At 41.7% G+C, this 25,883-nt stretch overlaps 1 protein-coding gene across 12 annotated transcripts in view; it reads right to left on the minus strand.

Moving 5' to 3' along the window:
- Positions 1–25,883, minus strand: part of LOC126865549 (probable serine/threonine-protein kinase yakA) — a 398,082-nt gene that overhangs the window by 366,082 nt on the left and 6,117 nt on the right. For 9 of the 12 annotated variants that reach the window (XM_050618193.1, XM_050618190.1, XM_050618192.1 and 6 more), the window contains exons 2-3: positions 8,206–10,116; positions 6,950–7,305 (exon numbers count right to left, since the gene is read on the minus strand). The exons of 1 other annotated variant lie outside the window; for it this stretch is intronic. In XM_050618193.1, coding sequence (XP_050474150.1) covers positions 6,950–7,135 — 186 coding nt within the window. In that variant the 5' untranslated portion in view covers positions 7,136–7,305; positions 8,206–10,116. Of the gene's footprint in view, positions 1–6,949; positions 7,311–8,205; positions 10,117–25,883 lie in introns of all 12 variants that reach the window. 2 more of the 12 variants (XM_050618189.1, XM_050618188.1) reach the window with 2 other exon arrangements.

Here is a 25,883-nt window from a genome sequence, read left to right on the forward strand (position 1 = left end):
GTAAATGGTCCGAGGCTTTTGCAGCGCACTGTACGGCCCCGTCTGTCTGTCTGCCTTATGTCGCCCAACTCGAATCGATTCCGAAACTAACAATGCACGGGCTATGAGCCATTGCACGCTTCTCCGTCCCTCTAGTTGTTCCCGCACTGATCGTTCTCCTTAACATATATCACGAGACTTTTCGATTTTCTATTCTCTACTGCTCCCCATCCCTAAAAACGCATTAACGCGACAATTCTCCGAAATTGAAATTCAGAGCGCGCCCGTGAAAAAAAGAAACCGACCAACGGGAAAGCGTACACCGCGATAAATATAAATCCTCGACCCATCCCTCTTTTTCGCTTCGTGTCTCTCTTTCATGGTGTTGCAACAACGCACAGCATCCACGAGGCGGTGCCAACGAACGAATCGAACCAACTCGTGGCACGTCGGAGTTCGCGTGCCGTACACGGGAAGGAGGTCAAGCACTTCGGCGATGCGTCGGCCTTTAACCCCGAACGAAAGACGGGGCTGAAAAACGTTCACCTCTTGCTCCGATGCACGCAGTTAACAAGTGTCTTTCGTCGGTGGCCAATCGTCGAACGAATGTCCGTTCTTTCGCGACGGAACATTCTCCGCGTGTTTGGTACACGCGTATGTAGTCGTAATGGTACGTAGTTGGAATTAAACGATCGTCCCTTTGATTCGTGTCTCTCTCGTGACAAATTTGTTTTCGATGGTAAATACGGTAACGTAATATTACGAACTGCGATACACCAAAAGAGGATTGTCCGCGGGATTGACGCTTAAAGCTAGAATTATTCGTTGCCATTGCGAAACGAAAGAAATCCAAAGGATTAAATTTCCAAAAATTCCACTTAACGAGACACCCGTAGTCACCTGGTATCTCTCTATAACACTGTAACGAGTATCTATTGTTGATCGCTATCAAAGAACCGATATCAAAGCGATTCTGGCGGTAAAAACTGGCAAGGTCCCAAAAATCATGTTTCCGGATTGTATCGTGGCGCGATCGACGCAGAGCGGTGTGCACAGCATGCAGGAGTATGTATTTCCCCGGGTCCGGTGTCGAGCTTGCACAGTAACTTTAGATTCTTGCGGGATTCACCGGCCAACGACAGCGTCGTATTTCCGTGTCGGGATCAGAAAATCGCATTGGTGGGCTGTAGAGGAAGAAAAGAGAGAAGGAGAGACGTTTCACGGTAGCAGACACGAAAAACATAGTTAACAGCTGCTACCGTCACCATCGCCGCGCCGCCACCGCCGTCTCGTCGTTTCTCTCTTTCCCTCCTTTGCACTCTCTTTTCGTTCTGTCTTCGTCTATCTTTCCCTCCGGCACCTGTCGCGTCCGTTAACGCGGGACTAAAATACGAAACGACGCGACGTAACTCGCGAGCGGAATCGTCTCACGGAACAAAACCTTTCGTTCGACGTCGTTGCGTCTCTGTACCACCAGCGACCACTTCCTTCGTATTCTTACGCGTTCGATGGTCGTGCATTAGCCGTTTAAGTACCGTTCTTTGTACGCATGGCCAAGGATAAACCGCACCGTTCGAATCTTGGACGGTATTGTTTTAAAAAAGAGCAAATTTTTAACTGTTCGTGGAAAAATTACGAATTACCTTTTTATCCTTTTAAATTACCTTATTAAACATTCAGTTTTACGATTGCCAATTCTGATTAAAGTCTGGAACTATTTTTTTCTCAATAAGTTTGGAAATACTGTGCCTATCAAAAGTTAATTATAATTATTTATGACTAGAAACTAAACGAGTGAAACGACAAGCATCTAGAGAGGCAATAGATTTACCTTAGAAAGAATATGCGAATTTTCCTTTACAAGAGTGAAAATTTGCCCGTAATGTATATTTTAATATCTCTATCTTATACTATAGCTTGAATAGTAAAATTCACATCCAATGTATACTTGACAAATTTTTCAAAATGCGATGAGATCGATAATCTTATCCTTTGTTACTTTTAGGATGCGCCACTGCGCCCCATGGCTTCTCAACAGTCTGCAGACACGAACGATACACACTGGTCGCGTGTACCGGATAGCGACAGAATTACCGTGTCTCCCGGCGACGAATTATTCGCATAGGTGGCAGCCACCTGAAATACTACGCCCGAAGATAACCGGAATACATCTCGATCGATTAAAACGCTCTTTGTACAACCCGATTGCCTAACGTTATTACATCATCGAATGTGATCGTTAGAGATAGGATCAAATACGTCGCGAATATACTCCAGTGTATTTAAACTCAATTCTCGCGAGTAGACCGCAAATTTATGTATTTGTTGCTTCGAAGAACAGACATAATGCGTAAAGTAGAATACTCGTAACGATGGTGTACGATGCTTGTAATTCTTTCAGATTATAAAGTTAATCTCACGTGACCCTATAAACAAAATTCTACAGAATTAGATCGGACAACATAGACAATTTTATTACAAATGAAATCAGGTATCAACAGATTTTATTCCATATTTTTGACTTCCTTCCTCTCCCCCCCCCCCTCCCCCCTCTCCCCCCGCTCCCCCGATTGTACTGGTAATTACAGAACGCTTTATGTATATATTGAAAATTATCTCGTCGTTAATAATCGTTCGTTCAGCATATAACGAGTTACACTTCGTTCGGCTAATTCCTTTTTCGCATTTATGACTGAACGAATCGTTTCGGCGAACAGTTCACAGATCACCAAACGCGTCGTTCCATTTCGTATGCTCGGCTGCGAGTTATCAACGTGGGAACGAGGCTTTATCGTCCCACGTACCGGACGCATGCGAATTGGAAAACGGTCGAATGAAAAAAAAAAGACGTATCCTCGTGTACATTCACCACTTTATTCATGGTGTAGGTGGACGTATGTTTATATAGGGTATCCCAATTTTTTCCGATCAAGCTTTCAGGAGTTTAGGATGTCGTATGGGTATGAAATTTTACCGTGCAGTTGTACAAAAGTAGGAAATACGAAGGGAGTGGCAACAAACTCGAAGTTATTACGATTAAGCTACGAATGTTCGTTAGTATAGGTATTATCATCTTGTAGACATTACGTTATAGATATTATCCTGACAAAGAACGACATCGGAAAAACCGAATCAGCTTGTACAGATATGCGTACACTACGTAGATTTGGTATCACTGCAAAGAGAAACAGAGAACGCTATGAATACCCTGCAGAGTGATTCACAGTCAAGAAAAATCATACCGTCACGAAAATTATAACGCCTAATCGTTTTAGATCGTATAAGGGCAAAATGTTTAAAGATACTGAACACCCTGTATGTACATTTGTAGGTAGATACGCGCGTGTATGAGAACCACAGAGCAGGGAACGAGCGATAAAGGAAGAAAGAAAAGTCCAATCGTCGGCGGGGCGTGACGAACCGATAAAACAGTCGCACTGGCAGGAGTTTTCGACGTCGAGCCCGCGACATCTGCAACCAAGAAATGGCTGGCACCCGATGTCGTTTTCCGACAAGCGTAAAACGCTTGACAGTCAAATTAATCGAAAGTTTTAAGGTAATTGGAATCGATAACGCCGAGGTGAATAAGAGGCAGCAGCGGGCAGTCGGCCCTTCGGAGGTGGTCGAAGGGTTCGCGGGAGTCCTCCGGCGGCACCGGAAATATCAGGAAGAGCCTCGAGAGACAGAGACGATCGAGGGGGAACATCGTTGAAACCGTTCTCTCTAACTCGGTCATATTCCTTCTTGCAATGGTTCCTCTCTTACACCCGCTACCTCTGATATTGTATATTCCGGCGAAGCAGAGTGGAGAACGACCACGATTAGGCCCCAGGTCTACTTTAATATCCCGCTCCCATCCAATCGGTCTAATTGGAATCGAACGTACGAATTTCACGAGGATGTGGTCTGGCAAATCGTAATGTTTCGCCGCGCGTGTAGTCCTGTACACAGCGTGTCTCGGAAGATCGGGGTTCGATCGATGCTTGGGTCAAACGTATCGGAACATTTTCAATTTCAAGCTCCTATAGCGTGAATTTACGCGCAGTCCTACCGCGTATGCAGGATGGACGTTGTTCGAATTAGCAGAGACGACTAACCCGACGTTGATAGTAAACCGATAGAAAAGGTGGTCCACGCATCTCTTACGAGAGAATACTCTCTCTTGTAAGAATCCGCGGATATTGGCACGATCGCGTGAATTACTCGTATGCGCGTAGGATAATCTACGAGTCCGAAGGGAATCGTTACTTACGCGCCATGAACCTCCTTTGCGATTCCCTCGATAGTACGCGAAAGAATAGCTCCCGATTTTCGGCCACAATTTCCTTCCTTCCAGCAAATTAATCTAGCTTTTACCGTACGATACTCTCTCGAACATTAAACGCGGATGGTAGACGTACGAAACGGCAATAGCCTGTTCCCCTTTTATTCTCAGCTCGAAAAATGAGACTTTATTTCATCGGTGGAGCGTAAGGAGAGCCGCGCTTCTGCCACCTAAACGGCGCAAGAAACGAGGAGTAGACTCTGTTATAGCGGAGAAGTCGGTATGGTCTCCCCCCTGCTGCCACCCTCGGCCAAAGTCTTCGTCTACCTAATGCAATGGTTTATCGTTAATATTTCTTCCAAGTAATATTGGTTCGCGCCTCTTAAGCTACAAGTTTCTCTTATATTCCGCGGAGAGCTCTAAGAAACGGTTCGTTCAACTTCTATCGCTGTTCCTGCCGATATATTTACATTCGCGTTTTACACAGTCCATCGGATAATTTGAAACCGAACGAACATTCGTAAAACGAAAGTATCTAACAATTTTATCGCATTCTATCCCACAAATGGAATACGCTGTTAGATCGTCGAATAATAGGTAAACGTTCATCGACGAGATCTTGTTTCGGTTATTCTATAATTATAAAGTATTTATAATATTTCGGTTCTTTCGATCACGAGCTTCGATCCTCTCGGAAGGAAAAACAAAGTTCTCTTCAAAAACTATCCTACGTTTTCGATTAATTCTTTTGAATTTTAAACCAACGCAGTGTCGCATTTGCCAGAACAGCCTGTATAAAATACTTCCAAAATTCGATCGACATCGCCAACATCGATAGAAAAAGGATCGAAGAAAAAAACAGTAACCAGACAATTCGACGAGTTCTTGCGTGTACCGGTGGCCGAGTACAAACCAGTACACGATGCAGAGGCACGAAGGCAGATTAAACGCGAGGCCCGCATAGACGCGATGTTCTATCCGGTCGAAACAATTAAACGTAACGAGTGCCACTATCGAGTAAGAACGTGCGAGCACCGAACGATGCGAAGAGATGGCCGAGGATCGACGAACAACGCGGACCTTTAGCCGAGTCTTCATCGACGTTAATGGTTTCCAGAATTAAACCACGACTCGGGCAACGTGGCACCACTCGCGTACCGACGTACATATACATCGCTGTCGCACGTTGATGTACGACGATGATGTACGTAGCACGCCGTTCTCTATCGTCCCCGTGACCGATACCAAGAATAATCTAACCGTTTAATCATCCAACTTAATTTCGCAGACTGCGAGAGAGAACGTAAAGCCAACTCGGAAAAACCGGCACACAGTCGTTCCTGCTTTTTACGCTCAAGTCGTGTCGTTTCTGAGCGAACGCTCCCCATCGAAACTCTAGAATCGATGACGACGCGTTTGCCATTACTCGTCTGGTTGCAGTTTAAATACCTTCCTACTTCGAACGAACAAGAAAACTTCGCATATACGACGCTAAAATTTTGTTTGATCTGAAAGTACAATTTAGAATAACATCGTAGAAGTCAATTCCGAGAACTTTGAAACACATTTCACAAGAAATACCAAGGTTCAACCGAGTCGGAGGGTACGCTCGGAATACTTCCTTTCGTTTTATCTCGTCGCTGTTACTGGTTCGCGCGTATCATTATCGCGACAAACTCTTCTCGTAAACTCTGTCGGACTATTAGCAAAAAGATGTCAAATTTTTGCGCCAGATCCACGCCGGTAAGATCAATTTTGATTCATCAAAGTCGTCGAGCCAGTTTTTCATCTAGTCCGATCACGCGTTGAGTAATTGTCGCTATCGATAACTGCAAATTCAATCCTCGAATTTAATATCTACGGGACGACGAGACTATCGAGCCGCGCCCTAGTCGTATCTTTTTTCTCTCCTTTTTTTTTCTCTCCTGCGTGTACGTATTTGCTCTTCTTGGAGACATTTCTACAACGACAGCTTTATTAGAAGTCGTCCCTGTTCGTTACGCGAAATTGAACGTTCCCGAGATGAATTTCAACGAGAAAGCTCGCCCGATTAGCGCGAGAGAGCTACTATGCGGTATACTAATTCGTAAATGGGAAATTTAGCAATCCTTTAACGATACAAATACATTCGTATAAAATTGACTACATACGTATAGAACGAGTTACAAGTCTAAAAATCCATGAAATTCGCGATTCGCGTATTGCATGGGATATAGAACACACATATATAAACAGTCTAAAAATGGCAGCTACCTGTTTCGAGAGTTCGATAGGGTGATTATTCACGTAGGTCAGTGCTATCCGCAAACTTACCCAATATCATCCTTCTTCGCGTCATTTATTATACAAGAAAAAGTATATACGTATACTTGTGCACGATACAAAGGAAATATAAAAACGAATAACGAATAAAGATTTCTCAAGCGTGGAACGAACAACTCGAATAACAAATAAATCGTCAACATATAAATCGGCTATTTTAATCGTGGCTGTTCGTGATTCTTTCTGGACCTGATTAAAACCTGATTAAGGACAGCACTGATCCTATAGGTGACGCAAATACGTGTACCTACGATAATAGATACGTGTGCGCGAGATGGATAGAAGAGGAGATAATGCTTAGCAGCCACAGAGAGTAGCCGAAAAGATGGATTATCAGGTAACCCGATGTGGAAACTCGATTATACACAATGTGTTGTTCGTTACCTTGATACTGTCGTAGCAAGCAGTGACCCGTCCGTTCTGCACCTCGACGTTAGCTGGTGGATGGGCGAACTTGCACTCCGTGTCAGGCCTGGTACACTTGTTGCGCTGGAACTCCCTGCAAACCTCTAGCTGAAGCCATCGAGAGTCCTTGCCGTTCAGTAGGTTATTCATGTTGACCATTGCCATAATTTCTGGCCCTGGAAGATCGCGGGACTCCTTTCTTTAGGCAGGGACTAACACAAAGTCTGGTTTTTTCTACCGACTCTAGTTTATCCTCCTTCCTCCGTAAACCGTGGCTGTCCGTATGCTGCTCTTCCACGTAGCCTCGACTCTTTAATCTTGTTCACTCGCACCGGCTAATCTTCCCAAGGATACAATTGTTTCGCTTTTTTATTCAAATCGACTCGCGAGCGCTCATTTGCACTTACAAGAATTTCGACGAGCTACAGAAATTCATATCCGTTCGTTCTTTCTTTCTTTCCCTCTTTCTTCCTTACTTCCTTCGTTCCTTTCTTTCTATCTTTCTTTCTTTCTTTCTTTCTTGCTTTCCCTTTCGATTCGCGTGTTGGTTCTTTCAGACTATCGACTACGGTACGACACGTATTGCTTCCGCTTTCAATCACACCAGGCCTTTCATTCGCGTGCACAACCGATGAATCGTAACCTACGAAGCGTCCGCTTTCGTTCCCTTTGTCTTTTCATCAATGGAACGACTTCGACGGGTATAAAGGTTCGATGCTCGAAACGAGCCGATTTTATGATAGTAGAAAATTCAATTTTATCGAGATCCAAGTTGACGAAAGTAGTTTGATATACCGTCGGAGAAGCGTTATCTAACCTTTTATGCCTCGATGGTAGTTTAAAGGATCGTTTTCGTTAGAACGGTACGCAACCTTTTTAGAAATACGCGCTCCTCTCGTGATATTTTATATATTCGTTTACGTTGTACCGATTCTAACGAATATTTACGTATTAACGTAGAACGTAATTCAGAAGATAAAGAGTCGAAAGAGACACTTCGTTAGCGATACAAGCAAATGACCGTGCAGATATTTATCTAAAATGATTTTATAATAAAAGCATACTACGACTAAAAGGAAGTGATCGAATTGATGAAAAAGTGAAGTTTCCATAAATGCATAAATATCCGCGCTCTTTCGACCACGTTCGTTCAAAAGCTCACACCTATTCGCACGATAGCTCGTCGAAATGCTCGCAGGTGCCTCGAGCTTCGATACTATGGTAAATAGTGGTACCTTACGCAAGAAGTATTTCTTTCAGTAGGATGCGATCTTATTGTCCCATGAACGAGTCCTGCGGCGAGTCGATGATCTTCCAAGAGCTCGGACGATCTTCCTTGTAGATGAATCACGATTAAAAACTCGCGGAAACCGGACGACGTAATCGACGACGTAACGAAGATTTTACTTTATCCGTATGTTTGAGCGCGAATTAACCCGTCGTTACACGTTTCTTCTCGATTATCCTTTCCTTCTCTGAATTTCTCGATTTCCTCTGCTCCGTTTTAATTGCCTATGATTCGTTGTCGCGTATTATCGAACACCGTGCGTAGCGTAAAAGGCTCGCGATTGTCAGCGCCAGTTCTACGAGAAATTCTAAACTATATTTAGACCGCCGATGATCACACACACACACACACACATACGCACACACCGTTATCGCCTGGCTGCTCTTTATCAAACACAGTTGTTATCGATCGCAGTACGTTCAGTCGTAACGCAGAGACCGAGTTTCGGTTAGCTGTGTGCTTGCCAGGTGGCGTAAAAGAGAAAGAGAGCTGTTTCCGTTCCTTTTTCTTTCTTTCGAGAGACTTTGTAATTCCAGCTAGTTTGGTAGACGTGTAGGTTGATTGTCGCGTCTCGACTCTTTCGATGATTCACGTAGAAACGGTTGGCTGGAAGAGGAACGCGTTGCACCCTTCTACTCGAGGAAAGTTGGCAGAGGAAGATATTCTCACAGTGAGAAAGAAGTAGTGAAGTAGAAGATATTTATGGTGATATTTATGTGTGTATATTGTCAGCGATTAGGCGCTCTGGCTTTTCTGCGTTTTTAGGCGTTTTGCGTCGAGCTTCTGCCACGGTCGACCTGCTTTGCCTCTAGAGACAAGCTAGCGCACGAAAGATCCTCTCTCTCCTTTTTGATTCTTCCTACCGATATTCAACTTGCTTCGATCTTCCTTTTATCTTCGCACGATGCACTCGGAGAGCTTTTTGGAGGGCGCTTTAGCAACTAGAGCAAGTAGTAGTAGTTTGGGCAAAGCTTGAAAGCCTTCGAGAAGCTATAAACGTCGACCAACGAGTGTATGCTCTCTAGGAACGCGTTGATTTTGCTCTTTATCGAATATATAGGCTGATTGTTGCTGCATTCGAGTTTTGTTGCACAGAGATATATATATATATATATAATATAATATAATATATATATATAATATGTATATATATATATATATAAAGAGAGAGAGGTGTGTGTGTGTGTCAAAAAGCCGGTCGTGGTGTCCTTCAAGCCGGTTCTGAAGCTAACGCGTGTCTTGTGTGTAGTCTACTTGGACGAGGAAGGACGACTCCGAGGAGGTAGTAGTAGTAATAGTAGTAGTAGTAGTACTAGTAGTAGTAGGCCGTAAGAGAAAACGGAGCTCTCGAATTTTTCGGAAAGATCACCTTAGCCACGGTTGCGCTTCTTGGAGAAGGGGCGAGATAAGGGGGCGAGATAAGGAGCAACGGTGGCGTGATACTGCTGAGGAACGGTGGATGGGAGGAAAACGTCGGAGCGAAACGTTGGAAAGAAACGGAGGGAGAAGAAGACTCGAAGGTTGGAGCAGATTTGAGAGTAAGCACGAAAGAAGGCGGTAGGCGACAAAGCGGGTAAAGAGGCAGGGGGTCAGGGGTCCAGTCGTGTGTCGGATCGTGGAGATCGTATGCGATGGAAGGGTCGGGCCGTGGTGGTGTGCTGGATCGGGCAAAGGGAAGGGGGGTGGGATAGGAGAAACGTGGAAACGGTAAAAGAGAAAGACAGAATGGGGGAGGTTCGGTAGGGGGAAGGGGGGTTGCGAGTTAGCGAGTGACGTTGCGTTTCCGTTCCTCGGATTTACGTCATTTATTCGGCGCACTCCTGGTTCCTCCCGCGGTCGAACTCCGGATTCTGCTGTTCTGGAAACATACCAAAAGCGAAAACTCGCGTTACTGCGGATGCAAAGGCTTAAAATGCTTCTTGTTTCTGGGGGCTGCTTGTGGAGGGTTGTGGGAAGGGTGACGATCAGACTCGGTGAAAGGCTTTGGCTTTCGAACAGAAAGATACGTAGATAGATATAGATAGACAGATAAATAAATAGATAGATACGTAGATAGATAGATAGATAGATAGATAGATTGATAGAGATAGACAAAGGATATATGTTCGTAGGGATTTGTATATGTACGTGTAGAGGGCCAAGTGTAAATGGATGATAAAGCAGAGGCCGCGAATGGGCAAAGGTAAAATAGAAAAAGCGCAGGACTACCAATGCAAGCACGCTTAATCGAGTAAGTGAAGGCATCGAGGACGCGCGATCCTTGGTCGATCGATAACTTATTACGCAATGGCGGCCAAAAGAAAGTTTAAAATTGATATATCTCTGTACGATATTTTATACGTATCTATATTTAAAATTCTATCATCTTTCGTTCGCCATTGTATATGGAGTCACGATAAAAACGAAACTGATCGTACGGTTTTTCTATCGGGTGTAATTCCATCATTCGCGCGAAGGAAACGAAAAATAAATGCTAATTAGATTAGAGATAGTCGCGATATAAAAATTCTATCAATCAATTAACGATGCTTTCTCAACGTAATGTTTATAACGCGATTCCATGGACACGTACCACGTCCAGACAACGAAATGTACGTCTGGTGCGCGCAATTCCTGTCGTTTAATATTTCGTGCAATACTCGAGAAGAAATATCAAGTATACCGATCGAATAAAAAGAGTGACGTTCAGAATTCCGTACGATTACGATATAAATATTAGAATAAGAAGTACATATATGGGATACTGTTTCGATCATTGAGTCGTCAGGTATGAAATTGCGTAAGTGCAGGTAATCAACGGGCAAAATTTCGCGATTCTTATCAATATCTCGCAAAAAAAAATTGAATTCGCGTGATCGGCGATGACCGATCGACGAAAACTTTCGCCGCGCGCGACACGAGTAATCGATTCGGGAGCAAACGCTACCGTAAGTACAGTTAGTGGAATCGATGTAGCGAGATCGTAAATCGAAGTACTAAATGGCGGCCCTCTCATTGATGTAAGCGTATCGTCGGTGAAAGAGATACAGCGAGGTCGTAAAATCGGTCTGATATTTAAGTTTACGCGTTTCGAGAACCGGAACGGTAATTTCAGACATACGCGTAGCGTAAATTTTCCAAGAAATTAGTCTCGGATAAAGAATTGAAGCGGGAGAATACCGATCGTTCGGTCACTCGACAACGAAAAATTTGTTGCCCCTTTATAACGTAGCTTATAAATCTTTAAACTTTCAGAGTCTTTGATCAATCTTTCGAAATATCTCAGATTTGATGACTTTCTATTCTCTGCCGACAAACCAACGATATCAACTTTACGACTTCGCTCGGCATCTCTGTCGGCAACTATACACGGTCTAGCATTTGCTTTATGTACGAGTCAGAAACAGTTAAGGTAAAGAAAAAGAAACGGCCGAAGAGGGTCGGCGAGAGAAACATAGTACAATTTTCCGTCACGCGAGTAAGCCGCTTACGAAAAGCGGGCCCGAGGCGCTCCACTCGTTTCTCATGTTACCCAGGAAGAGTTATGGGGACGTATGCGCGCGTTCAACGCGCTAGAAAATGCCGGGAAGAAAAACGTTTTCGTTCGAACCGTTTGTTTTCGCGGGGATTTTCGTGGCCACGAAAATCGTTACCATTCGAAACGATTCGACGCGTCGATTCTGACCGACCAGCGGCAATCGTACCCGAGTTTCTCGCGATTAAATAAGATCTCGTCGAATTTTCTTGTCACTGGCATTTTCCAACGCGATGATAAAAAGAATTGCTCGTATCGCTTCCTAAGTAAAAATCGACGAAACGATCGCGCCGTTAGTAATTATGTTAACTCTATCCCCGATGCGAACAAGAAGACAACTCTTTATGAAAAGTATCGTATTAGTATGGAACTCTCGAAACTTCTCATCTAACCACTCTATTCGTAACATCTAACAAACATATTCGTACAAATAAATGTCGAATTTTCGCTGTGATAGATTTTGAAACTTGCTACGAAACCTAAGGAGGTACTTGCTAATAAGATTGCCCTCGAGCTGCGAACGAAAAGCTGCTTCCTGTCGTTTTTCCTCTCTTCTTTCTCTTCGTTAGAACGCCGCAATGTTATTCGTTTTCGTAACACAGCGATATATCGAACGATAGATGATAATAAATAGGTAACTTCAGCGAAATACCTTTCTATAGTAACTTTAAGCGAAGGTTCAAATTCGCTAAATTATTGTTTCGCGATAATTTTAAACGATGAAACAAGGAAACTACTAAAACTCGTATAACGTTATTCATACAGCGTAACGAACAAACGCGAACTCTCTCTGTGTTCTTATTTCGCTGCTTCTCTTTTGCTTTCATATATATATATATACTTTTTCAGCTTTACGATAACAATTGTCCGGTCTTTAGCGTCGAATCGACGAACTAGTGAAAAGATGTTTATGAAAGGTAAGCTAAAACGAAACGAATTTACTGTAACAGAAGATAGCGACACTCGTTCGAGACTTCTTTTTTATCAAGACTTCCGTTATCGTTCGATAATCGAACTTTATCGTTTCGAAAGATACTCGATAACGTCCAAGCAACCTGTACTTCGTGGAACTTCGATATTCAGTACAAATGTCCCAGTGTATTGCACTAGCACGAGTAGCTTCCCCTTTTCACACAGCTAATTCAATCTAAAAGATTACTCGCAAATTAACCTATTAACCAGCATCGATTGGTGCTCTACTCGATAAAAGATATTTCCTAGCTGGCTATCGTTGTTCCCTTATCCTACAATTTTTTATACACTATTTGCTAACATTTTAATTAAATCTCTTCGTTAAAACGTGCACTGGAATACGGCAAACAGACTTCTAATTTACAATAAAAATAAGAAATAATAATTTATACGTGTTTCGAAATAAACTGTCGAGACATTCCGTTTCGTATCGATAGAGATAGAAATTGGTCCAATTTCCCATATTGCGTCATAATCTGAGGTATGTGAGAATTGGAGGGTTAACAGATACGACCTTTCGATCCATTGACTCAATCGTAGTGATCAACGGATACGGAACAGCCAATTATTAAAATATAATAAAATAACTTTATGAATGAACTGTTACAGCCGGTACTGCGAACAAAGATAAGAGCAATGGAATATCAAGAGTATCAACCACGTATTGGCATGGTATACCACGTATCTCTGCCTCGTGACTAGTTTTTCGCGTGCTCTCGAAAGACTTCGTTCGCCTCTCTCGGTCGAATCGATATACGTGCACGAATGCGGCTTCGAGCTTCGTCCACTTCTTTCACGTGACTACCGCAGAAAAAGAGGGACGACCAAATCAATATCTCACACAGACTTTTCGTGATCGTCGACGTCGACGTCGACGTCGACGTCGTCGGGGACGCCGCACAGCGCATTCGACTCGTCCTACCATCGAAGGACGTCCTTGACGTCTGCATCGAATTCGTGCGATCTACTGAATACCTAATTGTTCCTTTGTATGACAGTCTAACGGAGTTCGAAACCTTACACCCACTAAACAACAACCAGCTTCGTCCAACTACGAACAGGGATCGCGACAAATTAGATACTGCTTCGTGATTAACTGGGAATTTAGGGTATCATCCGTGTTCCAAATCATTGATATTCTTAGTTTAATCAGAATTCGCGTTCAAGTCCAGGAATGAGGAATAACCTGAATTATGAAATGTAAGTTTGCATAAAAACATCTACGCGTAATTACATTCATTTGATCAATTTGAAATCATCTAAAATGGAACGATAAATTGGTGAAACCGTAAAAAGACTGACTATTCTTCGATTTCGATGATCTTTGGATACGTCGTAGAAATCGATATTTTCAGCAACTTTCTCCTATACGTATAAGGTCTGCAGTCGCTTAGTTTCCGAGATGTTCACGAAATACTATCGATACTAGCCATCGAATTCTGCCCCTAGTCGTGCGTCTGTGGCACCGCTATCGTTGGTTATCGGCTCCTACGAGCCATCCGGATAAAATAACGCCTAATCCAAACCTAATTCTTATCCTTTGTTTACAGTTTATATAGGTTTCAGACAGATATCCAAAAATCATCGACGTCAGGAGACAGGTGAGCCTTTCTACGGTTATCACGCATAAATTTGCTATCGTTGTAGCGTATTCTTTCTTTTCTTTTTTTTTTTTTTTTTTTTTTTTCGTACTCCCATAAAAATGCATATCAAAGTAGAATATAAGATATCTGATTCACTTGCAAACGAAATGCGTCAATCGAATATCAGCCTTTAACGTGCCTTTAAGAATGTCGAGAATATCGTCGAATGTTTTGATCGTTGATCGAACCTCGTAAAGTCTCTTCATCTCGATATCCATAAAGAACGCAAATAAACAAGGTAATACTCGTTAATCGCATCCCACGAACGACTGCACCCCTTTGATGCAGATCACGCGAGAGTTTGACGTTTCACCTTCGAGGCGCATTCACTTTGCACCTATAGTTTCGTGTCTATTTTATAATGCCTCTGCTAGAATTGAACACGGCTTGCTATGGGATTCCGTTCGACTGTAAACGTCCACTGATCCGGATAACCATGCTAGTACCACGGTTGTTGACGTCGCGTCGTCTAACGGAGAGCGAGAGCGAGAACAAAAATAAAGGGCGGCGAATAGGCCAGGGGATGAAGAGGAACGAGAGAAATTGCGGACGGGAGAAAAATAATTTTTAACCTTTCCGATCGACTGCTCCTGATTAACCAGACTGAAACGAGCGAACAACGCCGTCACACGCGGTAGGTCACTCCGTGCGAATTTGTTCCACGATTTTTCCTTCGCCCAGCCTCGATCAACCCTCTGACCAACCCGATCTACGTCTGAACCAAGATTTTAGAATTATAAAATTTAGAAATAAAATACCGTGAAAAATAGTGACGTTATAAATGACAAAATCTTTATTTGGCAAAGCTCTGGGTAACGTTAAATTCTACTGGGAAAAATCTGGAATAAACATTTCGACTGTTATCGTTTACAGGTATTGGATTTTTGATATCCCAGTCATCGGCATGTCCAGGATAGGGGAAAAAAAAAGAAACGAAGGGAAAAGGATAAAAAGAGAGGAATTGGAATTAACGGAATGAAACAATGAAAACGACCATCCCGGTCTGTACCCTCTCCACGCAACGAGCTTAAGAGTTGTCGCTGGCTGTAACGGAATTAGAACCGATTAAATTAGCTAAAAGGATTTTGGGCATACAGCGAGGTAGACGGTGCACCGGTTTCGATATTGTTACAGGTGAAAACTGTTCTTTCGCTGCGTGTACACCGACACGTAGCCCGTAAAATTAACGACATCGTTAATTAGATGGATAGAGATTATGATAGCGGGGATCGTGGGACGGTACCGCCATGAAATATTTCCCATCGGGGGCGAGTTAATCGAAAATGCTTTCAGGTTAGTGAAAAAAAGAAAAAGACGAGGTGATTCCCGATCATACTTTAACTGGACAAATTTAAATTATCCTGTTAGATACTTATCGTTAGCTAGTCGGGTGAAATAAATTCTTTTAGATCAGGCAATCGAGATAATTATCGCGCGAGTTCTCGAAATCGAGATAAATAGCGGATTTGGTAGGAAATAAAATCCCTGATAAAACATTGGTAAATGGGCTGTTAACGCATTAACGACAACCGACTTGCGATTAAATTTTTTCTAAAATGACTAAGAGGCTAAAAAGGACGGCCGTACGTGCCAACGATATATCATTAATATCAGTGTGTGCTAGAAATAGAGAATTTCTTACAAGTATTTACTTCGATTTAACGATATTGCAAATCAAACTTTTAAAATTCTTATCCTTATCTTATAATTTACAAAATCGTGTCATCGACATCGTCAAACCGTGTTAAGGAATAATCGTTATAATCCGTTCGAAGGAAAAATTGATCCACTCTGTGTCCATAGATCGTTTGTAAGAAAGCCTGTGCGAAGAAATCGTTTCGCCGAAGCGGAAAGCTTCAAGCAAAACGGTAGAATAAAATCGCAAGGAGAGGAATACATTTTTAGATTGTCAGAGTCGCCGAGGTGGAAGCGTTATTTCTGATACTTTCGGGGGCAGCAATATTTACGACGGTTCCCACCGCCGTCGTACGTTTGCATTCTATTGAACGCGGTATGTGCACCAGGAGGCAAGAAAAGAGAAAGAGAGGATATTAGAAAAAACGAACGAGAAACAAATTCTTTAGAAGGATCTTGAAATTCACCTAGTCAAGCAGCGAAGAGAAAGACGTCTTCCTCATTCACTGTGCGAATACTGTGCATCTGTGTACGCAAGTCTAAAACCTCCGCACGAATTCCAACGCGGTCTGATGTCTTCCTGCCGACAACAAGTATTTCTTCTTGTTCGTTTTTGCATATGCATCCCCGCATTCCAGGGCATCTGGATATATGTATAGGAACACGAAGACGACAGTGTCGTCTCGCGCGACGATCACGAGCTCTTCTGCATCGATGAACTTCAAGAAACTTCAAGAAACTTCCAGGATATCCGCAGACATACGTTCACGGACGATTCGTCGATTCCAAGTTCCTTCATTAAAGAGATTACCAACCGTACGAAATTCTTGATAAACGCGCTAAAAGTAATTGGCTGTGGAATTTACCGTCTATTTTACAAATACTCGCCAAAAAGCGGACAAGGGAGCTTCCACGAAAGTAAAAGACAAAATTTAATAATTTGATCTCGCATTTTCCTTTCAAAGATGTTGTTAATTCTAGCAATTGTGAATATACATTTTGATATATCCTAATCGATTGATATTAATGCCGATTTGATATTATTTCCGAATAATTTCATCCGCCGAAATTTTATTAGAAACAAAACGCATAGCTGAAATTCAAACAGACGCTTTACATAGATATTTATAAAATAAATGATTTATATAGACATCTACTTGTTAGACTTATCGTATACCGAGTTAAGGTCGCCGAGAAAAGGGACAAGAAAGCAAAATGCAACCTGGAGAAGCGAGAAACCGCAGGTTGAATAGAAAACAAACACACCGAAGATAATCGATGATTGTCTAACACCTGTCAGAACGGTTCACCGTGAAATACGTGTCAACTGTGGTGAATGCGGATCGATGAAAGGATCCAGTGGTATCGGAACAAGACCTTGAGCTTTTATTGCTCCGCAGACAGAGGTTTTCCCTGCAAAGTACCTTCCCTCTATGGCCCCGCACAAAAGAACACAATTCTATAGAAGTATACCTACAACCCGACAATCTTCTTAAAAGGTTAGCAAAAGTCAAACATCACGGAAAGGTAAAAAGCGTGCTCCTCGACGGTTTTGATTTCACTAGGAAAACATTTCAGACGAGTCTATTGCGACCTCGCGACCTGTCCCTATAGGCCATTGTATTGACTTTAATCGCTAACAGATGTTAGTTAGAGTAATCTGCTGGTAATTACACAGCTTGGACTCCTTCCTATCCAATCGTTTAAGATTTTCCATAATATTTTCTACTATTAATCAAATCGTAAAGAGTCGCACCTTGTTAAATTCCGGGGCTCGTTATCGCCAAATTCATTGCGTAGGACGTCTTGTATAAGGAGATAAGCGTTTGTTATATATAACGTATCTATAGGAAATTGTTAACGGTATTAATACGACGGCGCATGTATTTACTTTTTGATTTTCGTAGCAATTGTTTCTTATTTTACCGATAATTATTCTATACCCCATATCGCACCAACGCAATGTCCTATTCTGAAACTAGAAATCCACGCAAGTTCTCCAAATAACAGGTGATTTCATCCAGCAATTACCCATGATATCATCCGCGTTAGACTTCAATGCACACTTTGTCCCCTGCTACCATACATCCACCAGTATTTTTGTCTCAAATTTACATTCGTTAACATCATTGTGCGTATTGTTCGCGTAAAATACTTCCAACTACAAAGAAGAGAAAAATGGAAAAACAAAGTCATCAAAAGTGTTAAACTTTTCGATGTTTTCCGAAACCTCCGAGTAAGCGATGCAGTGATGTAACGAGGAAAGAAACGCGTACGATTTAGCGCGCACGCTTCTCGCTTACGATATAATCAGAAACGATCAATCGTTACGACGAAAGGAAAGTTACCGAACTAAATATAATAGCCCCGCTGGTTTGCTAAGTATTTAACGCGAAAACAACTGAAATGTTTCCTCGTGGAACTAAGCTGAACGAGCCAACTTCTACAATAAGACCGAACGCCATACTCCAAAAGCCGCCGGTATTATCAGCTGAATGGAAAACAATGGCGATATTGATCGGCGATTCGCGGGCATCGGTTCCAACCTACACCATTTCACGTATGTCTGCGTCTATGTGTGTACACTACCGTTCATAAATATCTGGACGCTTTTGGCGAATTTCTGGTGACAATACGTAAATTTAAACGATTATCGGTACTTAACGAGTCCTTGTAGAGTTAGCAGACTGTATAAATTTCAATTATTATATGAATTCTTTACTCATAATAAACTTTATAAACTCCAGTTAAAAGCTCAGTAACAACATATTACGATTAATCAGCAATAATCGATTCGTCATTTTTCTCCTGCTTGAAATAATTTCCTTCATTTTTTTAGTTAAATATGTTACCGTCTGCTCACACTAAAGCAGTTATCGAACAGAGTCGTTCGAATTATTGAGAATTTAAGTATCTACTACGATATATTGCCCGATGTGGTTTATAAACTTGGAAAAAATTATTGAAAAAATCACTTTGGCTTCTGAGGAAAAATCTCTCGTCTTATGTATACTGACAAAGGCAATCGAGCGTCCAGATACTTTTGGGCGGTAATGTACGTGGGTGGCACGCACACGCGCGATCACGCTCCGCTTTACACCCACATTTTCGGAATTTAAGTGCCTATGAATTAACAAGTTACCGCACATTTCGTGAAATACCGGTGAACTCTGGAGAATTATCTCTACCCTTTGAATTTGTATTTGTCCATGAGCAGATACCGCGGTAAATTCCTTCGAAGAAAAATGCGACTGTCAGCGTGTGATCGTTCGGATATAATTCGGGAAAACTAACAAACTGTCAGTCAGATTTCCAATTTCCCAAATTTAGTAATTATTTTACTTATGGATTGCCTACACCTACCTTCGCGTGTCGTTTCCTTTCAGTAAAAAATAAATTGTGCACTTACATTCGTACGAAGATTAAAACTGACCTAAACGAATGTGTCCTTATCGACTTTTAATTCCGAAATTGCAAAAATTTCTGGCTTCGTATAACACTGGTGGAAAGTTCCACGTGGTTTGTCCGATCGTACAGACATTATATTTCCAACTGATTTTGCTATCGATTTGAAATTCACATTGCAACAGAAATTTATCATGTCATCTTATAAATAAATCACAAGTTCTTCGAACGGATCGAAATGAAGCAATTTATTTATAATTTATTATTGGTCTCTTATCTTAATATATTTTTTCCCATTTTTTAACGAGTTATTTCTGGTTTATCGTTGATTTCTTCTTTAATGTATAAAAGTAGAAAATGCGAGTAAATATATCTATTATTCTATTAACGTTCGTGCTATACAGATTTTCGAGCTGATTTCTTAACTTTTCCCAATAAACTTCCGCTATCCGCAATAAACTATCGATTCTAACGCATGTTTTGTATTTCTTTTTTTAACCCGCACAATATTTAGACAGCAACCCGCATCATCAATGACATTCTAGCTAAAGAGAGTACAGTCGAAAAATATCGAGGATAAAGATGACCAGACACTCTACACAATTTGTCAAACGTTTAAGCAAAATTGACTCGCAAATGAGGGCATTACCGATTTTCCAAGAAAATTTTCCTTTGCTAAAAATGTACTCCTCTCTGAACAAGCTCACATTTTAATTTGTCTTCCACGGAATTAGGTATCCGTTACTAAAGAGAAAACCATATTTTCGTTTCCTTATAGTTCCTAAAACATGTCTCATATCATAGACAGAAGAGATTCTCGGTAATTTATCCCATTCTCTGATTCGATTCCGAAAGTGGATAGGGTGAATGGGATGTCGCTTTCTGTTGAAAAAAGCGGTCGGCGCATAGAAACTCGTTCCGACGGGAAATATTCGCTGCGTAATTACACGGCTATTCCTAGAGAAACAGTCGAGGGGTACGGTGGTTGCGTCGTCGAGCTTAGTGAAAACGATACTACGATACGTTGAGACTCGTCGTAACTAACGTATCGAGTCGCCTTTCCTCACACCGAATCCATTCTTTCGATAGGTAGCTGTTTCTCTCGTCGGGATGGACACCCCACGAAACACGTTACACTAATTTGAATTTTACTACGCGGCAGCACGGGTCACGAGATACATCGTTCCTGAATTTTCTACTATATTTTCTTAACGCGATTGCTTATTGAATTTTAGCACCTTGTCATTGTAACACGCTAAAGGATATGGCTGATAGATTAAATTTTTTATTTAGGTATAGATGTGCGAACATTGTATTAGAGTTATTTATGTAATTTTATTATTTTCTTCTATGCCGGGTCTTCCACCGTTCGAAAGATGAAAGGCGATAGAAATAAAAATGAAAAAGTGGCAACAGCGAAAGGTTGAAAACCGAGAAATAATTTGCAGATGAAACAAATATTCGAGCCTATAACAACATCGTAGAAAGAAGGGGTGAAAAAGTAGAAAAGTTAATGTACACATCTCCCAGCCCTGACCAAACTATCGTCGGTCGGGAAAATATAATTAGATAAAACATAAAACTGTCGCAATATACAAGGACGTGGAGGGGTGGTAAAAAACCGCTGGAAAGCAATTTGACGCCACAGAGTAGATGCATCGGGACGCTTTGAAGCCATAAATTCGTGCAGGATGGCGAGGGCGCGACTACGGAGAGGCAGTCGTCCAATCGGACGTCGCGCTCGGCTTGCTCGTTCATGCATTTCAACGCTTGCAAATCATTCATTCTGACTCATTGTCGAGAAGTCGGCCGCTATACGTGTACCGTCACAGCAAAATGCTCTCAACGATGAAATTCCACATGGGAACATTCTGCACAGTCGTGTGCACGCGTGCGCGCAACGACCCAGCTAGGCGAGCGCGTTTCGACCCTGTGCCCTTGAATATTTATCGTTTTCTGCGAAATCAAATTCTATCGCAATGAATGTACCATCAGCCCCGGCTAGTTCGGTAGGAAAACAGAATTACGATCGGCCCGCTTTTAAATTAAAAACAACCCGACCGTTTTCCACCCCCACCCCTATGAACTCCCTTTTTTCTGCTCCGAAGCCACGTCGAAAAACATAGCATCACTAGGGACAAAATTTATTACGAACTCGAAATATACATACATAGCTTTAGGAATACGAACCTATGGATAACTTGTTAAGGAATTTTTTAGTTGATTTCTCTAAAGTAACGCAAATTGGAATAATAATTTTATTAAAAATTCGATTTGAATTATACTATGCAAATGGGGAAAAATAACTAAATTTACAAATAAGGGGGAAATAAGGGGGAAAATATATACATATAACTACTACACCTTTTGGAGAAGTAGGCGAAAAAAAAATAGAAAAAAGTACACATAATACGTAATTTTGTAAGCGACAAACATCTAGCCATATAATACTACCGAATTTTTCACGCAACAGCCTAATTTTCTATAAAACTATGTTTCGTAGCGCTTTGAAAATAAACAGATACATACATCCCAAACGTGAAATAAAAATTCATCTCCATAAGATGCAATTTTTCGATTGGTTTCTACACGTAACGCGAAAAGATAGGTCAGCCACGAGGAAAAAGAGGGACGCAGGCCGAGATACACATGAAGATTCGGTTGAAAAGAGAGAGAAAGGAATGTAGTAAGACTATAAGTTCGTTCAAGCGTCCGAAAAAGGGGAACGTAAGAACGCCCGTGGATTTTCGTTGATGTATCGCTCGAGGCATATGCGCGCCAGTGGTCCGGAGAGAAAGGGACACCGATAGATCGGGCTTGATGACAGGAGAGAGAGAGAGAAAGAGAGAGAGAGAGAGAGAGAGAGAGAGAGAAATATTTGTAGGTTACGTTGGCGGGTCAACGCCACCTATCTCTCCCTCGCGGGAGCAGGCTGTCACGGGACTAAAATTAAAACGAGGCACACCCACCCCGCCTACACATATACGCAATGCCCAGAAATGTTCAGGGACAGACACTAAAATCGACCTTAAGGCTTCGGGCTTTCTCTCCCTTTCTCTTTTTCGTCGTTAACGTTGGCAACGCGTTATATACTACATATATACAGGGTGTTCCAAAAAATTGTGGTCAAACTTCAAAGGCGTCTGGTGCTCGTCAAAAGAAGGAAAAATACATCATCAAACGTGGATCTAGGTATCGTTGGTTCCGAAGTTGTAAGAAAATTTCTACTATGAGCCTGTAATAGTCTAACGAACTATCGTGTTGTCCGCCACGCCATTTAGAAAAATATGGCGTACAGTAAACCGGTTAACCGTTGGATAAATTGACACGATGAATCGAAGATTATCATCTATTATCGAAAGACAAGGGGAAAGCTAGTGATCTTTCAACGCGTGCGTGCTTTTATGAGGAAACGCATCGAAATCCTTGTCGAACAGAAGTCATATTAAACGAACGATATAAAAATGTCTTATAATTGCCGAGCTAGTGATACCTGAACCCGCGCCTGCTACCGCTATTTTGCTCGTTTTGACGAGTATTACATACTTCTGAAGTTTTTGATACATCCTGCACTTTACGTTCGTCCCTTGTCGTTGTTCCTTACCCCCTTTGTGCTTTCAGCCTCGACGACTAGCCTGTCCTTTAACGCAAAGCGATGCCATGTCTCACGAATTGCGTTGTCGTTCGCAAGTGTACTTCTTGCGCGCGCCACTACCTCTTCCTGTTCCCTCCCCATCGACTTTCTTTGATGAGTTTCTAATAAGCGCATGCAACGTTATACGCTCACAACGTATCTGCTTCTATATCCTCACTTTCACCGTGTCACACGACTACGATGATTCTTGTCATCGCGCACGTCTTTTTTTTCGTACGCTTTCGCAGTTCACATAGACGCAACTGGTGCGCGAGCATCTCTATGCATATATATATATATATATATATATATATATTGCACGAAAACGAAATTTTGTCGGACGTAGAGAGTTCGTAATCTAGATGGCCTTCCCGCGTTATCGATCGACCGAGTGTCGATAAGTTTTCCGTACCGACCGCGGAATTGTGGTGATTATGTTGTCCTAGAAGAGTCGCGCGACTACACGGAGGCAGAAATACCGCGATTAGAAGGACATATATCTTACGCCTTACGCCACGTCGTGGCGTCGCGTGTAACCGACCGGGCGATCTGTGAAACGATTTACGACTTCGTGGGCCAACTACGTATAGATCCTGCACAGCCACGACCCAGCGAAAATTCGTCCACGGATGTTTTGTGGAGATTGTAAATTAACGACATTTGATATAAATGTGATTTTCTGTTTGGCACACGACCAACACGAAATGGTATAAATAGAAGTTCCTTGCCGGGGATCCCTACCGCGTTTGTAACTCTATACACAATTTCTGTGTTTTATTTTCGGGAACGGTTTGACCGTAAAAGCGTGACAAAAACGTGAAAACGCGTGGAGCCGAACGGCTCACGGGGAACTAGAACTTCTGACACACTATTAACCAAGATAATTTCGACTCAGTTACGTCACACAATCCATAACACGCCGGTTGCTCTGTCTTTCTCCCTCTCTATCTTTACTTCTATGTATTTCGCTTCTTGTATCTTAATATCGTGAATCGTGATCACGAACGATGATGTCATGGGGTAATTCCTACCGATTCTAGAAGAACTATTCACAATCATCTCCGTTGGAAATTTCCTTTTAACACTAAACTGCCAAATGTGTTAAAATGGCGCATCATAAATATCTTGTTTTTACGATTTGTTTGTTTTTACTAAAAAGATACAGGGGTGCACGACAACTACGTTAAGATACGTATATTGAAACTTGGTAGTTCTAATAAATGATAAAATGAAATTCATAGCGTAATAGCAAATACATGATATCTATTTTTAAATCTTCCTGCAGGCGAAATTGAAGTTGGAACTATCGTCACCTACGGCAAACACGATAATCAGAATGGAAGATAACAATAAAACAGATAATATCTCTGAAATATGAAATAGTAACAGTTAGTGATACGCTTTATGCAATTCAACAATTTGTTCAGATAAGAAAATACAAATATTTTACTGTGTGCAATAAACAGGTTTAACACAAGTGCATCGCTTATCAATTTATGAGTAAAAATTACCGTGCCATAATCATCAACGTGCGCAGCGAAGATAATAGAGACGTAACGAAGATAAAATTCCGGCGCTGCAAATATGTGTCGACACTGTCAATCTAACTGTCAAGGTGTATCAGAAAAATCGACTGAAAAATGTCTATCATTTATTTATGGATATACTTGAAGCCGATTAAAAAAATGCAATTCCTTTAACATAAGTACTATCAAAGCAATCATATTCATAAAAATTACTTAAATTGATATATTGTATTATGTACTTACACTGTGTGTGTGTGTGTGTGTGTGTGTGTGTGTGTGTGTGTGTGTGTGTGTGTGTGTGTGTGTGTGTGTGTGTGTGTGTGTGTGTGTGTGTGTGTGTGTGTGTGTGTGTGTGTGTGTGTCTATATATAACTGTAGGTGTACAACACTGGAATAAAAATATCCTAGATACTTATACGATACTTGAGAATAAGGAAGAAGGAGGAAGAGTCAGAACAGAATCCAGATTTCTAGTATCGATTGCCAGTAACTCTAAGGTAGTTCTAAATAATCAGAACGAACTCCAGTGTTTTTAGGATACTATATGAACAACTGACACGGGTTCTAGCTCAATTTCAATTCTAGTCGAATCATCAATCAACCGAGTTGTTTTTAACATCATTCAAGCATCTAAAACAAACTGAACTGTAAGTAGCAAATCAGAAACACGGATATAAAGAAATGACGCGACGCGGCGCAACGATTGTTCCAGCCATAAGCGCAGAGCAGTTTGCATTCTATTACTCATCTTATTACTCTTCCTATTACATACTCGTTTCGATCTGCAACGATCCTCTGACATGCATACAGCCTACACGGCAACGCCATAGGTGTGACTTCCTGCGACCGTCGTAAACAAGGACATCACGTTTTAAAAAGGGTTCGCGGCATGGAGTAGTATGTAGTAAGACTCAATAAGATAAAAGACACTGAGGTCGGAATGTTAGTGGGACACGCCCACGATGGTACTGTAATTCGATGCGTTAGGCCACGCACACCGATACGTGTAGGATGCACTCCACACACTTACACATCAATTCGTTCGACATCCTTACGCCACGTAGAAATTTGCCTTCCATTATGTCCTATTACGGGGATATCATTTATCTATTCGCCTTGTATTCCGTTAATTAATCCTCCGACTATCGACGGTACAGTAGAACATCCATTTATTACCCAAAAACTTCATATCATTTACCATTATTTAGCCTATTTAGCATTCAATATGAGATTAATTTTATACGCGTTAACACCTTATGTGTAATGGCATCAAAGAGAAAATTCTACAAGCTAAGG

The sequence above is a fragment of the Bombus huntii genome, chromosome 5, assembly GCF_024542735.1.
Source record: "Bombus huntii isolate Logan2020A chromosome 5, iyBomHunt1.1, whole genome shotgun sequence".
In the NCBI taxonomy this organism is placed as follows: domain Eukaryota; kingdom Metazoa; phylum Arthropoda; class Insecta; order Hymenoptera; family Apidae; genus Bombus; species Bombus huntii.